Here is a 16420-nt window from a genome sequence, read left to right on the forward strand (position 1 = left end):
AAGGGTGCTTAAAGATTTTTTGTGGTTATGAATAGAGTGATTATTTTGATGATTGGGGAGTAATTCACAGTAATTAAATCAACCAAAATCCATAGGTTGCAACCCACGACCCCATGGAGCAAAATGCAAAATTTGAAATATCCAGCAACGGTGCTCTTTAGTGCTCATCTGCGTCCATGTCACCCTGCCACCAGGCACCCCAATGTGTAGTTACAGGATAAATTCAGACAAGTGGTGAGAAGTCCCTTGCTTCTCTTGCAATGAACCTCATGAAAAGTAATAACAGAGTCTTGGAGCCGTCAGAAAGGCGTTTCCATCATTTTACGTCGGATTTCCCGTTTAAAGTTGTGTGTACAATTTCAAGACTTTGCAACGTGTCAGAGGATCCATAAAAGCAAAATTCAATTGAAGGATTCTGTAGCTACAAAACCGTAAAGCAGGTTATTTAACAAATTTGCACAGACTGTGTGAAACATATCACTCCTTGAAAGAGGGCAAAGAGAAAGACTCGACATTTCTCCAACCAAGGGGCTTATTTACCGCCGGTGCGTCACTTTTAACATGAGAAAAAGTTACATACAGGCGGCTCAAGGGGCTTGTACATAACACCCTAAATATTACGTAAAATATTATTGAGCCTTACCGATTCTGCTTCGTCGCTGGTGCACCGACCAAAGAGCTGGTCTTCCTTATCCGAGTCCTCTGACATCATCTCTGAGAGGGTTTACTGCTGCTCTGCCCCCTGGAGCCTCCAGCCTGGAACGAGAAGCAAAATGAGGAGGGAAAATATTATAAAAAGGTTTCTTATCTAGAATAATGACTCCACGGTGTAAGTATTGTTCATAGATTAACCTAGTCGAAATGTAAATTAGGCTGGAGTCATTTGCATAACGTCAGGTAGCGCTGTTTACCTGAAGTTCACAGAATTCCGTAGTCGCACTGCAGCTTGGGGCAAAATTATAAAAGGGCGAGCAAGATGAGCAGCCAGAATGCGAGCTGCTGCTGTTCACGGCAATTCTTTCTCATGCACATTTTTTAGCGCGAAATCCGTCTTCCCATAAAAATAGTGCTAAAATGTAACGCTAAATGACAGATTTGTATTATGCGTTATTTTTCATAAAATGCTCACTCAATTACGCATAAGCAAATTACGCGAATTTCGGGCACCCTGTTTGTAGATTGCAATTATTGCACTTTATAATGCCAGAAAGGAGCATGGATTTCTTTATTTAAATCCACTTTCTTCTCAGTAGCATACTTTTATAATGTAGAAGTGCTTTGTTGAAGTGATGATAACATAATAAAAATTGATTTAATTGTAGGATAACTATATTGTCCCATGCCCTGACATTCGAAGTTTTATTAGTTTTCAATGCCAAGAAGCTGAGCACTGGCGCTCAAGTATGTCCTTATCCTTGTAAGACAGAGGACCAGTGGGTCTTGGATGTGTGACTATAATATTTTAGTTTTATAAGAGGGCGTATTTCTGTGCATGAGCAAATAAAGGCCTTGGTCTGGTGCATGCGACAAGCATCAAATTGATGGTGGACAGAGAAAACACAGCATGCGATTTCAGAGCAGTATGCAAGTAAAGCCAAGAAGACATAATGCCACTACATATTGAACCATATATCATAACATGGATATGACCTATATAACACTACTTTGGACATCCAAATAGCTAAGCAGCAGGGCACAGAGCGGACAGGGATCTCGCAACACATGACTAGCGTTACATCTTCACCTTTGAGAGTCCAGTTGGAAAGCCATGGGAGGAGTAGAGGACAAATTACGTGCCTCTACCCCAGGGGCGCAGGTACTATTGGTGCAGCAGGTGCAGTGCATCGGGGTCTTAAGCCTTTAAGGGCCAATTGAGCCCTGATAATTGCTGTATCTTATTACCCCAACAGCTGTTAAAGGGGCCATTTTCCTTGCTTGGACAAGGGCCCATTGAATCCTTGCTATGCTACCGCTCAACCCCAACCCTCACCTCCCCCAGAAGTTCCTGGAGGAGGAATTGCCATCGTCCACAAATCCAGCCTCCGCCTGAGCACACTCCCTGACGAGTCCACAGAACTGATGGAACACCTTCACTTCAAAATACTGGCCAGCCCCACTGCCGCCCTCCGAGGAACCCTCATCTACCGACCCCCTGAACCCCGCGGACCCTTCGCCAACTCCATCACGGATATTATCTCCCCGCAGGCCATCGCATCCACCAACTACACCCTGCTGGGAGACCTCAACTTCCACCTCGACAATCAACTGGACCCCAACACCACATGCCTCCTGGACAACCTCCACAACATTGGACTCTGCCAGATCGTGACCGAGCCCACGCACTCAGCAGGACACACCCTCGACCCCCTCTTCACTACAGGAAACTCCATCACCTTCAGTCACACCACCGAACTCCCATGGACCGACCATCGTTGCGTCCACTTCACCTTCAGAACACCCACCATCCACAGACACCAGCACCTGCTTCCACAAAGAAACTGGACCAAAATAACCGACGACCAGCTCATCTCCTCTCTCAACAACTCCACCCCAACCATCGCGGAAAACGACGACCCCAACACCGCAGCCCGAACCGTGCATAGATGGATCTCAGACAGCACCAACACCATAGCCCCCCTCAAGAAAAACAACAATACCCGTGCCAAGAAAGCCAGATGGTTTACCACCGAACTTCGAGAGTCCAGGCGCACATGCCGCCGCCTCGAAAAGGCCTGGAGAAACACCAAATCCACAGAAGCCCACAACAACTTCAGAGCCGCCACCAACGCTCACCATCAACTCATCAGAGAAATGAGGAAAAAAGCGATTGAAGACAGAATCTCCACCCACGCACACAACAGCAAGGAACTCTTCAGCATCATCAAGGAGTTCGCCCAACCCACCAGCGAGTCTACCGACATCCTTCCCTCACAAGACCTCTGCGACAAACTCAGCACCTTTTTCCACCACAAAATCAAGAGCATCTACGACAACTTCGACGAAGACAACCAACACACTGAACCCTCACCAACCACCCCGACACCCGGAAACCAGCGATTGATGACTGGACAGCCCTCACCACCAAAGACACACTGAAGACAATGAAGTCAATCCACTCAGGGGCCCCCACCGACCCCTGCCCCCACCACATCTTCAACAGAGCCACTGACACCATCGCATCCATCGAGCTCAAAATGGACCGCCAGATCAACTCTGTCTCATCTTCCTGCTTCCACTCCCTCCGCCTCCTTCGTAAGACCTTCAAATGGATCCCCCTCGAACACCGAAAAACAGTCACTCACGCCCTGGTCACCAGCAGACTCGACTACGGCAACGCACTCTACGCCGGAATAAACAAAAACCTCATCCGCAAGCTACAGAACATCCAGAACGCTGCCGCAAGACTGGTCCTCAACCTGCCAAAACACTGCCACATCTCCCAGCACCTGCGCACACTCCACTGGCTCCCAGTCGAGGCGAGAATCACCTTTAAGATTCTCACCCACGCACACAAGGCCCTCCACGGCACCGGACCAGCATACCTGAACAGCCGGCTCAAATTCCACGCACCCCAAGGACCCTACGATCAGCCCAGCTCTCCTACGCTGAGGTCCCCCACACCAGAAAGACCAGATCGGGAGGCCGCTCCTTCTCCTTCCTCGCGGACAAAGCATGGAACTCCCTTCCGCTCCACCTCAGACAGACAACATCGCTCCCCATCTTCGCAAGAAACCTCAAAACCTGGCTCTTCGACAGACCCCCTCCTTGATGGAATGGAACCTGCACCCCCCCACTCCTAGCGCCTTGAGACCCTTACGGGTGAGTAGTTGCGCTTTAACAAACTCCTGATTGATTGATTGATTGATGTCAGTAGACATACCTCTTGGGACAGAGAAGTGTTATTAACATGAAATTCAGGTGCAAGTAGTGACCCTGGTGCTATTTTCTACTGTTCTGACTGGTATCTGCAATTATTCATTTATAATGAAGAATAAAAACTACAAGTAAAATTTTATTATATATTTTATATTTATTTGCAGTTCTATATAGTATGAACTAGACCTAATGGTTGTCACAGTACTTTACTTAAAAAAAACATGTGTACATAAGAACATTGACGTTTTATTACAAAAGGACAGTTTCATTACGATACTTTCCACATGGGACCAGTTACACGTTATATATCATTATGTCTCGAAAACTAAGAGATAGCCAGAGACAGGTAACATTTTTAACCTGCTCTGATTGTGTACACTTCCTAAAGGGTAAGGACATTTAAATGTATTGTCTGGCCCTGACTATGCAAAACATTGAGTCTTGGAGCGTCTCTAGACAGCAGAATCAGTGTTCTGGCAAAGCTTTCAGCCTTGTAGTAGACAGCTGTGGCATAAGAGGATTCCCCGCTTTACTTTCAGCTGTAGGTGCACCATTCTCACTGATATCCGCAATATCCGTACTATTGGGTAGCCATAAGTGAGTAACCACCAGGAACCACGACCAGGCTTGTGACGTCGAGTCCCCATGCCTGAAGTTCAGTCAGGGTTCTAAGATGCTTTAATTAAGAGCATTTGTAGTGAATAAAAGTTTGCTTTTGTTTTGTTATCTTCCCTTCACACAAGAACAGAAGATACAACAACTCATGTTATTCAATTTTGCAGAGACATATATATGACACTAGCATTTTCATATAACAAAAGGTAGGGGAGGTGGAGGATCCAAAGTGATCCAGTAGGGCTTCCACGCGAAAGAATGAGTGGAAGGGGGGGGCGTGGCCGAGCGCGAAGCGAGATGGCCGCTTAGGCTGGGAGCTCCGCTCGCCACGGAATCTATCCTGACTTTCTCCTGCCTTCCCCCGCCCGCATCGGCTTGGTGCTGAACACAGCGGCGTCAGACTATCCGGGGAGTCGCTGGCCGAAATCCTGGGGCTCGTAGAGTCCGGTGTCCCCCTTTTCTGCTCCTTACTGCTCGAGCCGCTGCGAAGACGGGCAGCTGGCCGAGGGTCCGGAGGAATACGCCGGCGGCGGTGAGGCACTGGGGACCGCGGCTGTGTAGGCCGAGGCGACCGGGGGTCCGGAATGCTGCGAGTGGCGCAGGAGACGCACGGGTGAGCGAAGCGACCGGCGCAACCCCGATAACGGACACACGCATTGCAGGGCCAGCCGCTCCAGCTTGCTGAGTCGCCCCTTTGTTCTCGGAGAGGCTGGTGAGGCGCCATTTTGGAGCTGCCCGTCCGGTGGGGACTTTGTTGGTTGGAACGAGTTCTGATTCACAAGTGCCTGGACTTCAGCGACATGGGGATCAGCCCTCCTGAGCTGGCTAGTCTACATATTGCGACCCCATGCAGTGTATAGCGGATGCCTCCGGAGAACCCAATGGATTGCTGATTGATCAACACTCCCTGCCTACGGCCGTGGTCAGCGCGATGACTCGCACTTCATGAGTGGGTGTTATGCCGGCTTCTGTATGCTGATCCCACCGGGCGCTCTGGGTTGTGAGACATATTGTCCACTTCCGACGCTGCCTCGCGAGGGCGCCTCTAAGTGGGGGTGTTTGTTTGGCCAGGCGTCGCAAGATGGAGCCCTCACTTCGTCAGGTCCTGAATGCTCTGACCTCTCTCCGTGCTGCCTTGGTGGGGGTAACCGAAGACCTGGGTGAACGGCTCGATGCCATTATATTCTCGCCGTTGGATGATAGCCCCGAAGATCGGGCAGAGAGTGGGGTCATGGACAGTTTTGCGCAAGAGGTGGGGGCATCGACTACGACTTCGCGGCAGACCCTGTGGGAGACCCGGAACAGTGAGGGTGGTGGTCTTGGACAGCCCGACGGGGTGAGTCTGGACTTGGGACCTGCAGCAGCGCCGCTGGTGGATCCCGTTCACGGCCCTGCTTATGGGACTACCGACCCCGAGTGGCCCTCACTATGTGATGACTTGGCATGCTGGCCTGATACTTTGTTGCGGTCCCTACACGTTTGGATCGATCATTTTCCTGGCCTCCGGGTGGCGAGATCTCTTGTGCGGCTGATCCTGCCTTGTTGGTCCAATCACCCTAAATTTTTAATGTACTGCATTGCTGCCCTTCAGCTGCCGCACATCGCCGGCAGAGACAGAACGGGCCAGGGGTGACCCCTCTATCGAAGTTGCCAGGCCTGCTTCCCGGAGAACTTGTGCAGATATCTTGATTATTGTTTTGTGATGTGACGCCGCTGCTTCATGATCCTATGCTGTCTTATTTAAGATCGGCGCTGAGCTGACTAATGCGGGTGAGGGGGGGGGGGGGGGGTTTATTTGTTGTGTATTCCCCCCGTATTCTTTCCCTTCTGTGGGACCATCTGGGGTGACGGGCACGCTAAATCGGGGGTGGGCCATAGCCTCGTTAGACGTGCAGGGTGGGGGGTTGGGCACTTGTGGGTTAGTTCTTCTTCGGTTCTATGGCCCGTTCTTTGGCTAAGTCTTTCTTTTGTATTCCCTCTTGTGGGTTTTCTGGGGTACCAAGCATGCCTATGGGGGGGGTGGGCCGTGGCCTTCCGCTGCATGCAGGGTGGGGGGTGGGGGTATAACATGTTTTTTGTGCTTCTTTGTCTCTATGGCCCTACGTTTCTTCTTTCTAGTCTTTTCTTTTCTGTCCTCCTCTCCTGTGGGATTGGGTTTCGCATAATCTGGGAAGGTGTCCACCATGAATCGTTGCGGATTGGGTTATTTGCTGTCATTTCTAGGTGGACTACAGTGTTGTAGGGCATTATTTGTGATTCATTTGGCTTCCAGATTTGTGCCCTTCCCAGGACGGTTATTAACTGTGGCGAATTGTGGTTCCGGCGACATATTGCACTGCTTGCTATTTAATCCTGCTTACTTGTAACGGACCGATGTATGATCTTGCTATCCTGACACCAATTCTCCTTCAGACTTTAAATTTAAAATTAGACCTCAATGATCCTGTAATTGATCCTGTCGGACTTACCTTATTGACCTGTATTGCATTTTAACGCCTTCGGGCTACGCTCCTGGATGTATGTGTAACCTTTCTCTTTTTGTCAATAAAGGTCTTCCAAAAATTAAAAAAAAAAAAAAAGAATGAGTGGAAGGTCCAGCCACAGTCGTAGCCCTGGTTACTGTAGATACCAAAGAGAAAACTGAGCTGTTCCTAAAGGAAAGGAAAGGACGGCCACTAAGGTGCTAGGGGAGGTACTCAAAGGAGAGCTAACCCTGGGTATCCAATATGTTGGATATAATGGCCTCACACACCCTTGCGAGTGTCATGCTTCATCATAGGCAATGCTCCTCGTTGGGCAGGCGGTGCAATGCCCAAACGGGCACACCTCAAAGAGGGGCTCTTTATCGGAGATCTTTTATCCAACTGCCTATGGGTGAAGCGTGGGTGAGGGGCCAGGACAGAGTAGATGGTGTGGGTGAAGATAAAATGTGGCACAAGGTACCGGAAAACAATTTTATTCTGGTGGTCCTCTGCCGCAAGGAAATTCAAGGGTAGTCTGTATTCGCTGGAACTTAGGTTTCCAGGAAAGATACAGTACTACAATGTGAAGGGTGTGGTCAACATGTTTCACGCTTCAGGCTCATTGGCTGCGATTCTTCAGGACCTAATAAAACCTACTATCTACAAAAACATGACCTACAAAAGTATCAGTTTGCAATCAGCACACATGTTGTACTACCTGTTCAACACCTGCTCTTGCCTAGATTGGGAGACAAAAGAGATTGTTACCACAGGTAAGTGACAATCTGTGATCCCTGTAGTGACTGTGAGCACACTGTGATATTGTGACATACTAATGAAAGGTGTAGCTAGTATGTGACTAAAAACAGTAGTGGCAAAACCAAGTTGGATGTATAAAAACAATAAGTTGCAGCACCAATCATCTTAGGTAGAGAATTAAAAAAAGGAGGAGCAAGTTACTCACCCTGTTGCACCCCTGAAATCTGCTTAGAAGTACATTTTGCACACTCACATGCCCCAAGATCATGTGTCTGTAAAATGGAACTTTGAAAAATGCACTTTAGTGCATTTTTCAAAGTTTCGCAAATTACCATGAAGGTCAACTTCATGGTAATTTGCTCCCCTTATTTGCGAATTCGCAAAGTTTTAGAGTTCGATGCATTGGTTTAAGGAATCTCAATTTGAGATTCCTTAAATGCAATCGCAATTTAAGAAATCGCAATTTTTTGATTTCTTAAATTGCAAAAATTACAAAAATGTTAATGCACCCCAAAAATGGGAATTGCATTTGCAAACGGACAAATTTTGCGATTCGCACCGTTTGCGAATGCAATTTCCTTTGATGCATGTGCCCCTAAGTGTTATTGGGCTGCAAAGGAGGTACTCTTTAAGTAATGCCCTGAGTGAGCTCACATACTTGCTGAGCAATCAAAAGCTAAGCTGCCTTAAACAAGCAAAAATGCGGAATCTTACAGTGCCTGACGCTTCAAATGCCTAATGCCTAATGGCTGAATGACTGATACAACATCACCGACAGAACTACCAGCAAGGCTGCACTCAGCGAATATGCGATACCAAGAAAAAAGCACTAGTGAACTGCATCAAAGGAGGCTTTCACATCTGCAAGGAGATCTTCTTGATCATCAAGGAATTCACCTAGCCCTCAACCACCGTCAACAACCTTGCCGCCTCCCGACAATTATGCAACAACCTATCCAACTTCTTCCACAGCAAAATCGCAAACATTTACAGCAACGTCACACACCAACACAACTCACTCCAGAGAAATCATTGCTAACCTACCCACCACCAACCAAGATGGCCACCTGACCGAATGGACAACCCTCACCAGAAACAACACAGCGGCAACTAAGCGGACCATCCACTCAGGGGCCCCAATGGACCCAGTCCCCCCCACATCATCTACAACCTAGGAACATCACAAATCAGTACCACCCTGACCGACATCATCAACACCTCCATCACTTTCACCACTTTCCTGGAAGAATGGAAAATTGCAGAAATCAACGCCCTGCTCCAAAAGCCCACAGCCGGCCTGAATCAACTGAGCAACTTTTACATATCTCCCTGCTCCCCTATCCAGCCAAAGTCATAGAGAAGGCCATCAACAAGCAACTCACAAACCACCTCAAACGTCACCATCTTCTAGATAACACTCAATCAGGATTCAGAGAGAACCACACAACCGAAACAGCACTCACCGCAGCCATCAATGACATATGAATGATCCTGGAATGAGGCTAAATAGCGGCCCTCATCATGCTCGACCTCTCCACAGCTATCAATGCTGTTTCCCACAACACCCTCATCAGAAGACTCCACAAGATTGGCATATAAGAATTCGGTCTCAGATGGATCTATTTCTTCCTCAGGGGAAGAACCCAAAGAGTCAGTCTGACACCCTTCACATCAGAGACCAAGCAACTATTATGCGAAGTCTTAAAGGGATCATCCCTCAGCCCCACCCATTTCAACATATACATGGCACAACTCACCAACATCATCCGATTACAAGACATCACCATCATGTCTTACCCTGGTGACACACAACTCATTGTCTCCGTGATGAACAAGACAACCATCATCAGAACCAGCTTCAATGCATGACCATAGTAGCAGGCTGGAGGTGAACCAACTGCTTGAAGCTCAACTCTGACAAGACGGAAGTAGTGGTCTTCTGCCACAAGACCTTCCAATGGGACTCCACCTGGTGGTCGTAGGAACTAGGCCCACATCCTTACCCACAGACCATGCATAAAATCTAGGGATCATCCCAGACGACAAGCTCAAAATAATGGCTCCGATCAACAGAGTGCACACCTCCTTCTTCCACAACCTACGCTTGCTAAAAATAAATCTTCAAATGGTTGCCTCAGAACACAAGACGGACCTTCGCAAAAGCACTCATCACCAGCAGGCTGGACTATGGCAACACTTTCTATGCCGGAATCTTTAAATAACTTACTAACATTCGAAACAAGCAGCTGAGTAGCAGAGGATTGCATTGCCAAGACTATTCACAAGGGTAATGAGATACTGCCCACTTCAGATGGCCAGCTGCCACATGGCCACAAAGTTCAACATTAATTCACAGGGGGTCTTCTTTTGAAAACCTAGTGTATCTTGAATAAAGACAAACTCAAGAACACAAGCAACAACATGGATCTCCTCATTTTTTATTATTTGTACATACTTTATACTTCTTACATTGTATGTATATATATCGCCTCTCATACCCCTGTGAATTAATCTCGAAAATACTTTTACACAGAATCTAGACCATCCAGAACACAGCTGCATGATTCATACTCGACCTCCCACCCTGCACCGCCATCACACTGCACTTCTGGATGATTCACTGGCTACCCATTCACAAGTGCAGCCAATTCAAACTTTTCACGCACACATACAAAGTCTTACACAACACAGGACCAGAATAGCTCAACAGTCTCATGAACTTTTACCAACCCACCAGACACTGATGCTCTCACACACACACACAGGCGTGCGCGCGATACCCGCATCCGCAAAAGCAAAAGCGGAGGTCACTCATTCTCCTACATCGCACCCAAAACATGGAACAACCTCCATCATCACATCAAAGGTTCCTCCTCACTTCTTGAGTACTGCAAGAAGCTGAAAACCTGGCTCTTCGTATAAGCACCTAGGGACCACACACATACACACCTGTCCAAGCGCCTGGATACCCTCTTGGGTGATTAGCGCGCTATACAAATCAAAATTACTTAACATAACTGTTGGGTGGCCTGATTCCAGTGTTAAATGATAGAGGCAACAAAGTCAGTGGCTAAAGGGAGCTCATCCATTGCCCCATTTTGTGTATACTCTCCTGATATATATGTATATATACCCTTTCAGGCATAGATGCATAAATTATGCAAAAAAGAAGCAGAGAACTCTGGGTAGTTCTCAAGTTTAGGTGGAAGGCAGATCCTGTATTGAGCACCCTCAACACCAACAACACTCTAGATCTGCTCACCTCAAATGTTTGCTTTTCTATCAAAGTCTTTAAGCATAGGATTAGCACAGTGCCATCCACCCCAAAATAGAAAGGGACAAAGTATTTTGTCATTTCTACAGCAAAGTCTTTAAGCATTGGACTAGCACAGTACTGTCCATGCCGATCTGCAAAATGACGAAAGCCTTTAACCACTCCAGGCACAGTATTACAGCTTTGAATTGGTAAAATAGCAACCAAGCCAATGTGAAATGAATAAATGCAACCCCTGACACGTGTTTCACTTGAGAGACATTTGAGGTGAGCAGATCTAGAGTGTCGCTGGTGTTGAGGGTGCTCTATACAGGAGCTGCCTCTCACCTAAACTTGAGAACTACCCAGAGTTCTCTGCTTCTATTTTTATAATTGTTGTATGGGATTACATAAGGATCACAGTAAAGAATGCAGAAGAAAAAATATAGAAAATCCAACCGAACATCGGTGATACCAAGCCTGCTTCATCTCTCACACCCACCCGTCCAGTAGAATACCGCAATTGTCAGCCTTCAAAGCCCTATCTCTCTCACATTGAGCTGACATACTCAAGTGCTTCAAAGCCACATCTTGTGGCTATGATGCCTTACCATTGTCCTTCTTCTAATCTCTCTCTTACCCCTGCTTACCACTAACAATGCAACTGTGGTTCAAGGCAACTTCCCAAAGCTCACAAGACTGGCCAGATTCTCCCACTCCTATAGAAAATTACACTAGACTCTGACGACCTCGCCCACAAGGGCTCCATCACTCACTTACCATTCCTCAGCAAGATCCTCTAAAAATAGTTTATATTCAACTCCAAGATCACATCAATGCTAAATATATCCTGCATAACTACCAGTCTGGCTCCAGATCACACTGTAGTACAGAGACCACCACCTTACATTTCATATGCGATGCCCTCTTGACCACAAATAAGGATGACACCTGCCGACTTATATTGCTGGACCTCTCAGCTGCCTTCAACACAGTTGCCTATCCCACTCTCCTACGCATCCTGGAGTCACAAATAGGACTCACTGGCAATGGCCTTCACTGGTTTTTGTCCTACCTTTCCAACTGACACCAGTTTGTTCACATGGGCACCTCCAGGTCACAAAAGATAACGTGAAGTTCCCCAGGATTCTGTAATGTCGCCTGTCATCTTCAACCTTTACATGGAGCCGCTTGGTGCTCGCCTCACAAATAACAGCATCAAGATTCACTAATATGTTGATGATATACAACTCTCCTTGAAAGTCTCCTCTACTTTAGACATCCAGTTCTTCAATCACTGCTTGTCCATCATTCAGACCTGTTTTTCCAGCACCAACTTGAATAACAATCCAACCAAGGTAGAATTCCAAATATTTTCCAAGAATAACAATCAAGATACAGAACAAACTCAAACATGAACCTTGATTGCTTCGAACCCCAACTCTCACCAAATATCTGTTCAAGCCCTTGTACTCTTGTATCCTGTTGGTAGTTATGCCCTACTCCATGGCCTCCCAGAATCCACACTATTACCCCTTAGGGGCATCCTACATGCCACAACACATCTCTTCCAGGGCGTAATAAAATATGATCACATAATCCTCACCCTGATGGAACTCCATTGGCTCCCCTTGCTAATCTGCACCTTCAAAACAAGCTGCAACATTTACAAAACCATTAAGACCAGCAGTCCCTCTTTTCTTGCAGACAGGCTCACAATCTCTGGTAATTTTCAGCACACCCGCAGGCAGGACACTATCACACTGCAGACTAGGAGGTGTATAAAGCAGAAAAACCAAGACAACATGCCTTTTCCATCTACACCCCTAAGATCTGGATTATCATACTTGTATCCATCAAGACTGCCTCAATGTTGCTCCAGTATAAGAATGAGTGGAAGACTCACATTTTTAGAAAACACTACATCACAATGCATTAACCGTCCACAACTCAGCTTCCTCTCCTATTCCTCGCTGACTTTAAGCTTGTCTATGACCATATACACCACTCTGCTCCATTTTGGCTAGAGAAATACCACATGCATACATACATATATAGATACATGAGACTGGAGTACAGCTAAAGATGTCTTTTACATCACATCTAAATAATGGACATAGATAAACTAAGCCCACCCTTGCTGCACAAGGGTAAGACTACATCCAATTTCCCAGATAATCTGGATAAAAAAGGGGGCAGGCAAATCAGGCGTCTTAAACAGAGAGAAATGCCAAACAAGTACACAGATAAAAGGTTAGGAGATGGCACACCACACACACAACAAAACCATATTAACAGGAAGGACAATGGCTCAGGACAGGGACCCAAAGCCTTAACCCGACAGGCAGGCCCAAGGGGAAGCAATGGCAAGCAACACAAAGAATACCCACCAATGCACACAGAACACACAATATGCACATATACAGGTTAGGTATAACATAACGCAGTAAGGACGGAGAATGATCAGTCATATTGCGATTGGGGAGAGAAGAGGAAAGGGACTTACTGCAGCTGGAGGTAGACAGAGAAGAGGCAGGCATGGGCCAATCAGGGAAATGAACGAAAGCATACAACACAATTCTGAAAAGAGAGGAAAATGGGAGGCATGCTGTGGTCAGAGGTGACAGGATGGATGACAAACAGAGGACAACTGGGGAGAGAAGGAGACGGCAAGCTGAGATGAGGGAGAGGGAAGGGACATGAGGTAATTAATTCTACCATTGACAAAGTTGACAATTTTAATTACTTGGGAAATGTATTTAACAATAAACTGAGCTGGGTTCCTTTGATGAAGGCGCGTGTACAAAGTACTAGCCGATCTATAGAGGGTCTATTTCGCTTTTGCAGTAAATTAGGACAAAAACCAGTTCCACACTTAAAAACCTTGAACAGAGCAAAGTGCCTATCTGTGGCCACTTATGGGGCAGGGGTTTGGGGGATAGAAAGCCCGTGCCAGGACGTGACAATGAGTCAGAACATCGAGGAGTGCATATCTTGAGCGCGAGGGCTTTGGAACAAACATATATATATATATATATATATATATATATATATATATATATATATATATATATATATATATATATATATATATATATATATATATATATATATATATATATAAGAAAAACGAGTTGCCTCAAATGAGATTGCCACACCCGGTAAGTTTGTATCCTTTAATCAGGGAAGCACAACAGCATCACAGCCAGCGTCTCAAAACATCAATGTCGTAGCCAGACGCGTTTCGGGCGTTCACCGCCCTTGGTCACTGGCAGGAGAAGAGAGCAGAGAGAGAGCCCCACCGCTGGAAAGAGCGGGTCTGCAACGTCGACAACAAAGGACGCTGCGCGAGCGGTAAGCCGATCGGAGAAGGTGTATTAACATCGGCATGCTACACAGACTGCTCCAAGCATGCCCACTGGGGTTCAAATTGACAAATTTGGGAGAGAGAGCGGAGCCCACTGGGGCTTGTATTGACTGTGGCAAACCACAAGTACCAGGATACATCTGTGCATACGCCCACTGGGGCGGGAGATTTATATTGCACGTGATTTGCCTCAACTGCTCTCTTCTCCTGCCAGTGACCAAGGGCGGTGAACGCCCGAAACGCGTCTGGCTACGACATTGATGTTTTGAGACGCTGGCTGTGATGCTGTTGTGCTTCCCTGATTAAAGGATACAAACTTACCGGGTGTGGCAATCTCATTTGAGGCAACTCGTTTTTCTTATATATATATATATATATATATATATATAAAGGAAAATCGCTCCGGAAAGAAGAGATCAGAGGCCTGAGAGGATTCCATGGGAAACAGCGTGTTTTTTCCAGTAAAATGTGGCGGCGAATGCATTTCGGCTACATGCCTTCCTCAGCGCCCAACACTTTAATGAGTCATTCATTCCGGTATCCCACTCCTGCTCCTCTTGAGTCGAGTTCAACAGGCTCCTCCTCCTAGCTGATATTGCTCACCGGTTGCGTGTTCGCTATCAATGAGCAGAACTTCAACTCCCAGAATGCACAATGTGGTTGCAACTGGGTCGGCAGTGTGGGGGAGCAAGTGTCTATGCCAGCGAGCTTGTTGGTCTGTTGCAGGTCGTGGCGGATGAGTCCCCAAGTAATGGCGAAGTCCACACACAGCTCCCTTGGGTCCACTCGTACTGCTGCTGCTTGTCCCATCAGGTAAGCGAGTGAGCAGGGACAGCCTTGTACGCCATAACGCCCAACTGGTGGTAGAATACCTCCAACTGCTTTTGCTGTCCTGAAGGTATTAGCGGACACCAGAGTTCTCGGTACCCCGAATTTCAAAGTTGCTGCATGGCAGCAGGATGCCAGTAACAGTCCGGGTCGCTTTGCGCAGCAGGGCCATCTGTACTGCACCTCTGGCAGGTGCAGAAAACATGAAGGAAAATCGCTCCGGAAAGAAGAGATCAGAGGCCTGAGAGGATTCCAGGGGAAACAGCGTGTTTATTCCAGTAAAAAGTGGCGGCGAATGCATTTCGGCTACATGCCTTCCTCAGCGCCCTTATATAATAAACAAACAAGGGAGCCGGACAGTGTACTGAATTGAAAAACAATTGCAGACCTAGTATAATAAATTGCTAGGCTGAACAACCATTTGTGTTGAATCACTTATTTTTTATGCAAAATTATGAAACAAGTAGTAAGGCATCTAAGGGCACACTACCACATTTACAAAGGTTCACAAATACATTGAATAAACCACAAACAATACATATACTCAAATTATATACATATAAACAATTGTGATGAGAAAAGTGAGTATGGACAACTGTATATATATATATAAGGTACCTGTACATACAATTTTTACAGTGTTCGAGCTATAGTGAGTTTTATAGTCAGCTTAGCATTGATACCATTTCTCAATTTAATTTACAGTGACAACGACCCTCCCAATCCATGTCCTGAGGAGAACCCGCTAAATGTTTGTTTGGGTTCGAAACGCGTCGGCGTCCAGTTCCACCAAGATACCAAACTACTAGGGCGTAATAGGAATAGAACTTACACATTTCTACACTGTCGTATAGTTTATGTGGTTTCCTATGTTGCGCACCATGTGATAAATTCACTGTGTATTCTGTGGTGGTTGTAACAAGTAGGCTAGTTTTCCAACTTGCCAGTCCACTTGTTCACGTTATATTTAGGATTGGTACCTCAATGATATAACTTGTTGAGGCATTGTACAGTTGTCCATACTCACTTTTCTCATCACAATTGTTTATATGTATATAATTTGAGTATATGTATTGTTTGTGGTTTATTCAATGTATTTGTGAACCTTTGTAAATGTGGTAGTGTGCCCTTAGATGCCTTACTACTTGTTTCATAATTTTGCATAAAAAATAAGTGATTCAACACAAATGGTTGTTCAGCCTAGCAATTTATTATACTAGGTCTGCAATTGTTTTTCAATTCAGTACACTGTCCGGCTCC

General features: G+C 46.4%; 1 protein-coding gene across 1 annotated transcript in view; it reads right to left on the reverse strand.

The window, feature by feature from the left end:
- The window catches only part of AGBL3 (AGBL carboxypeptidase 3), a 687703-nt gene that overhangs the window by 527148 nt on the left and 144135 nt on the right, over positions 1-16420 (reverse strand). Inside the window, exon 2 of the mRNA XM_086953007.1 lies at positions 644-756. Coding sequence (XP_086809133.1) covers positions 644-712 — 69 coding nt within the window. The 5' untranslated portion in view covers positions 713-756. The remainder of the gene's footprint in view (positions 1-643; positions 757-16420) is intronic.

Source organism: Lissotriton vulgaris, chromosome 1_2, assembly GCF_964263255.1.
Source record: "Lissotriton vulgaris chromosome 1_2, aLisVul1.2, whole genome shotgun sequence".
NCBI lineage: Eukaryota > Metazoa > Chordata > Amphibia > Caudata > Salamandridae > Lissotriton > Lissotriton vulgaris.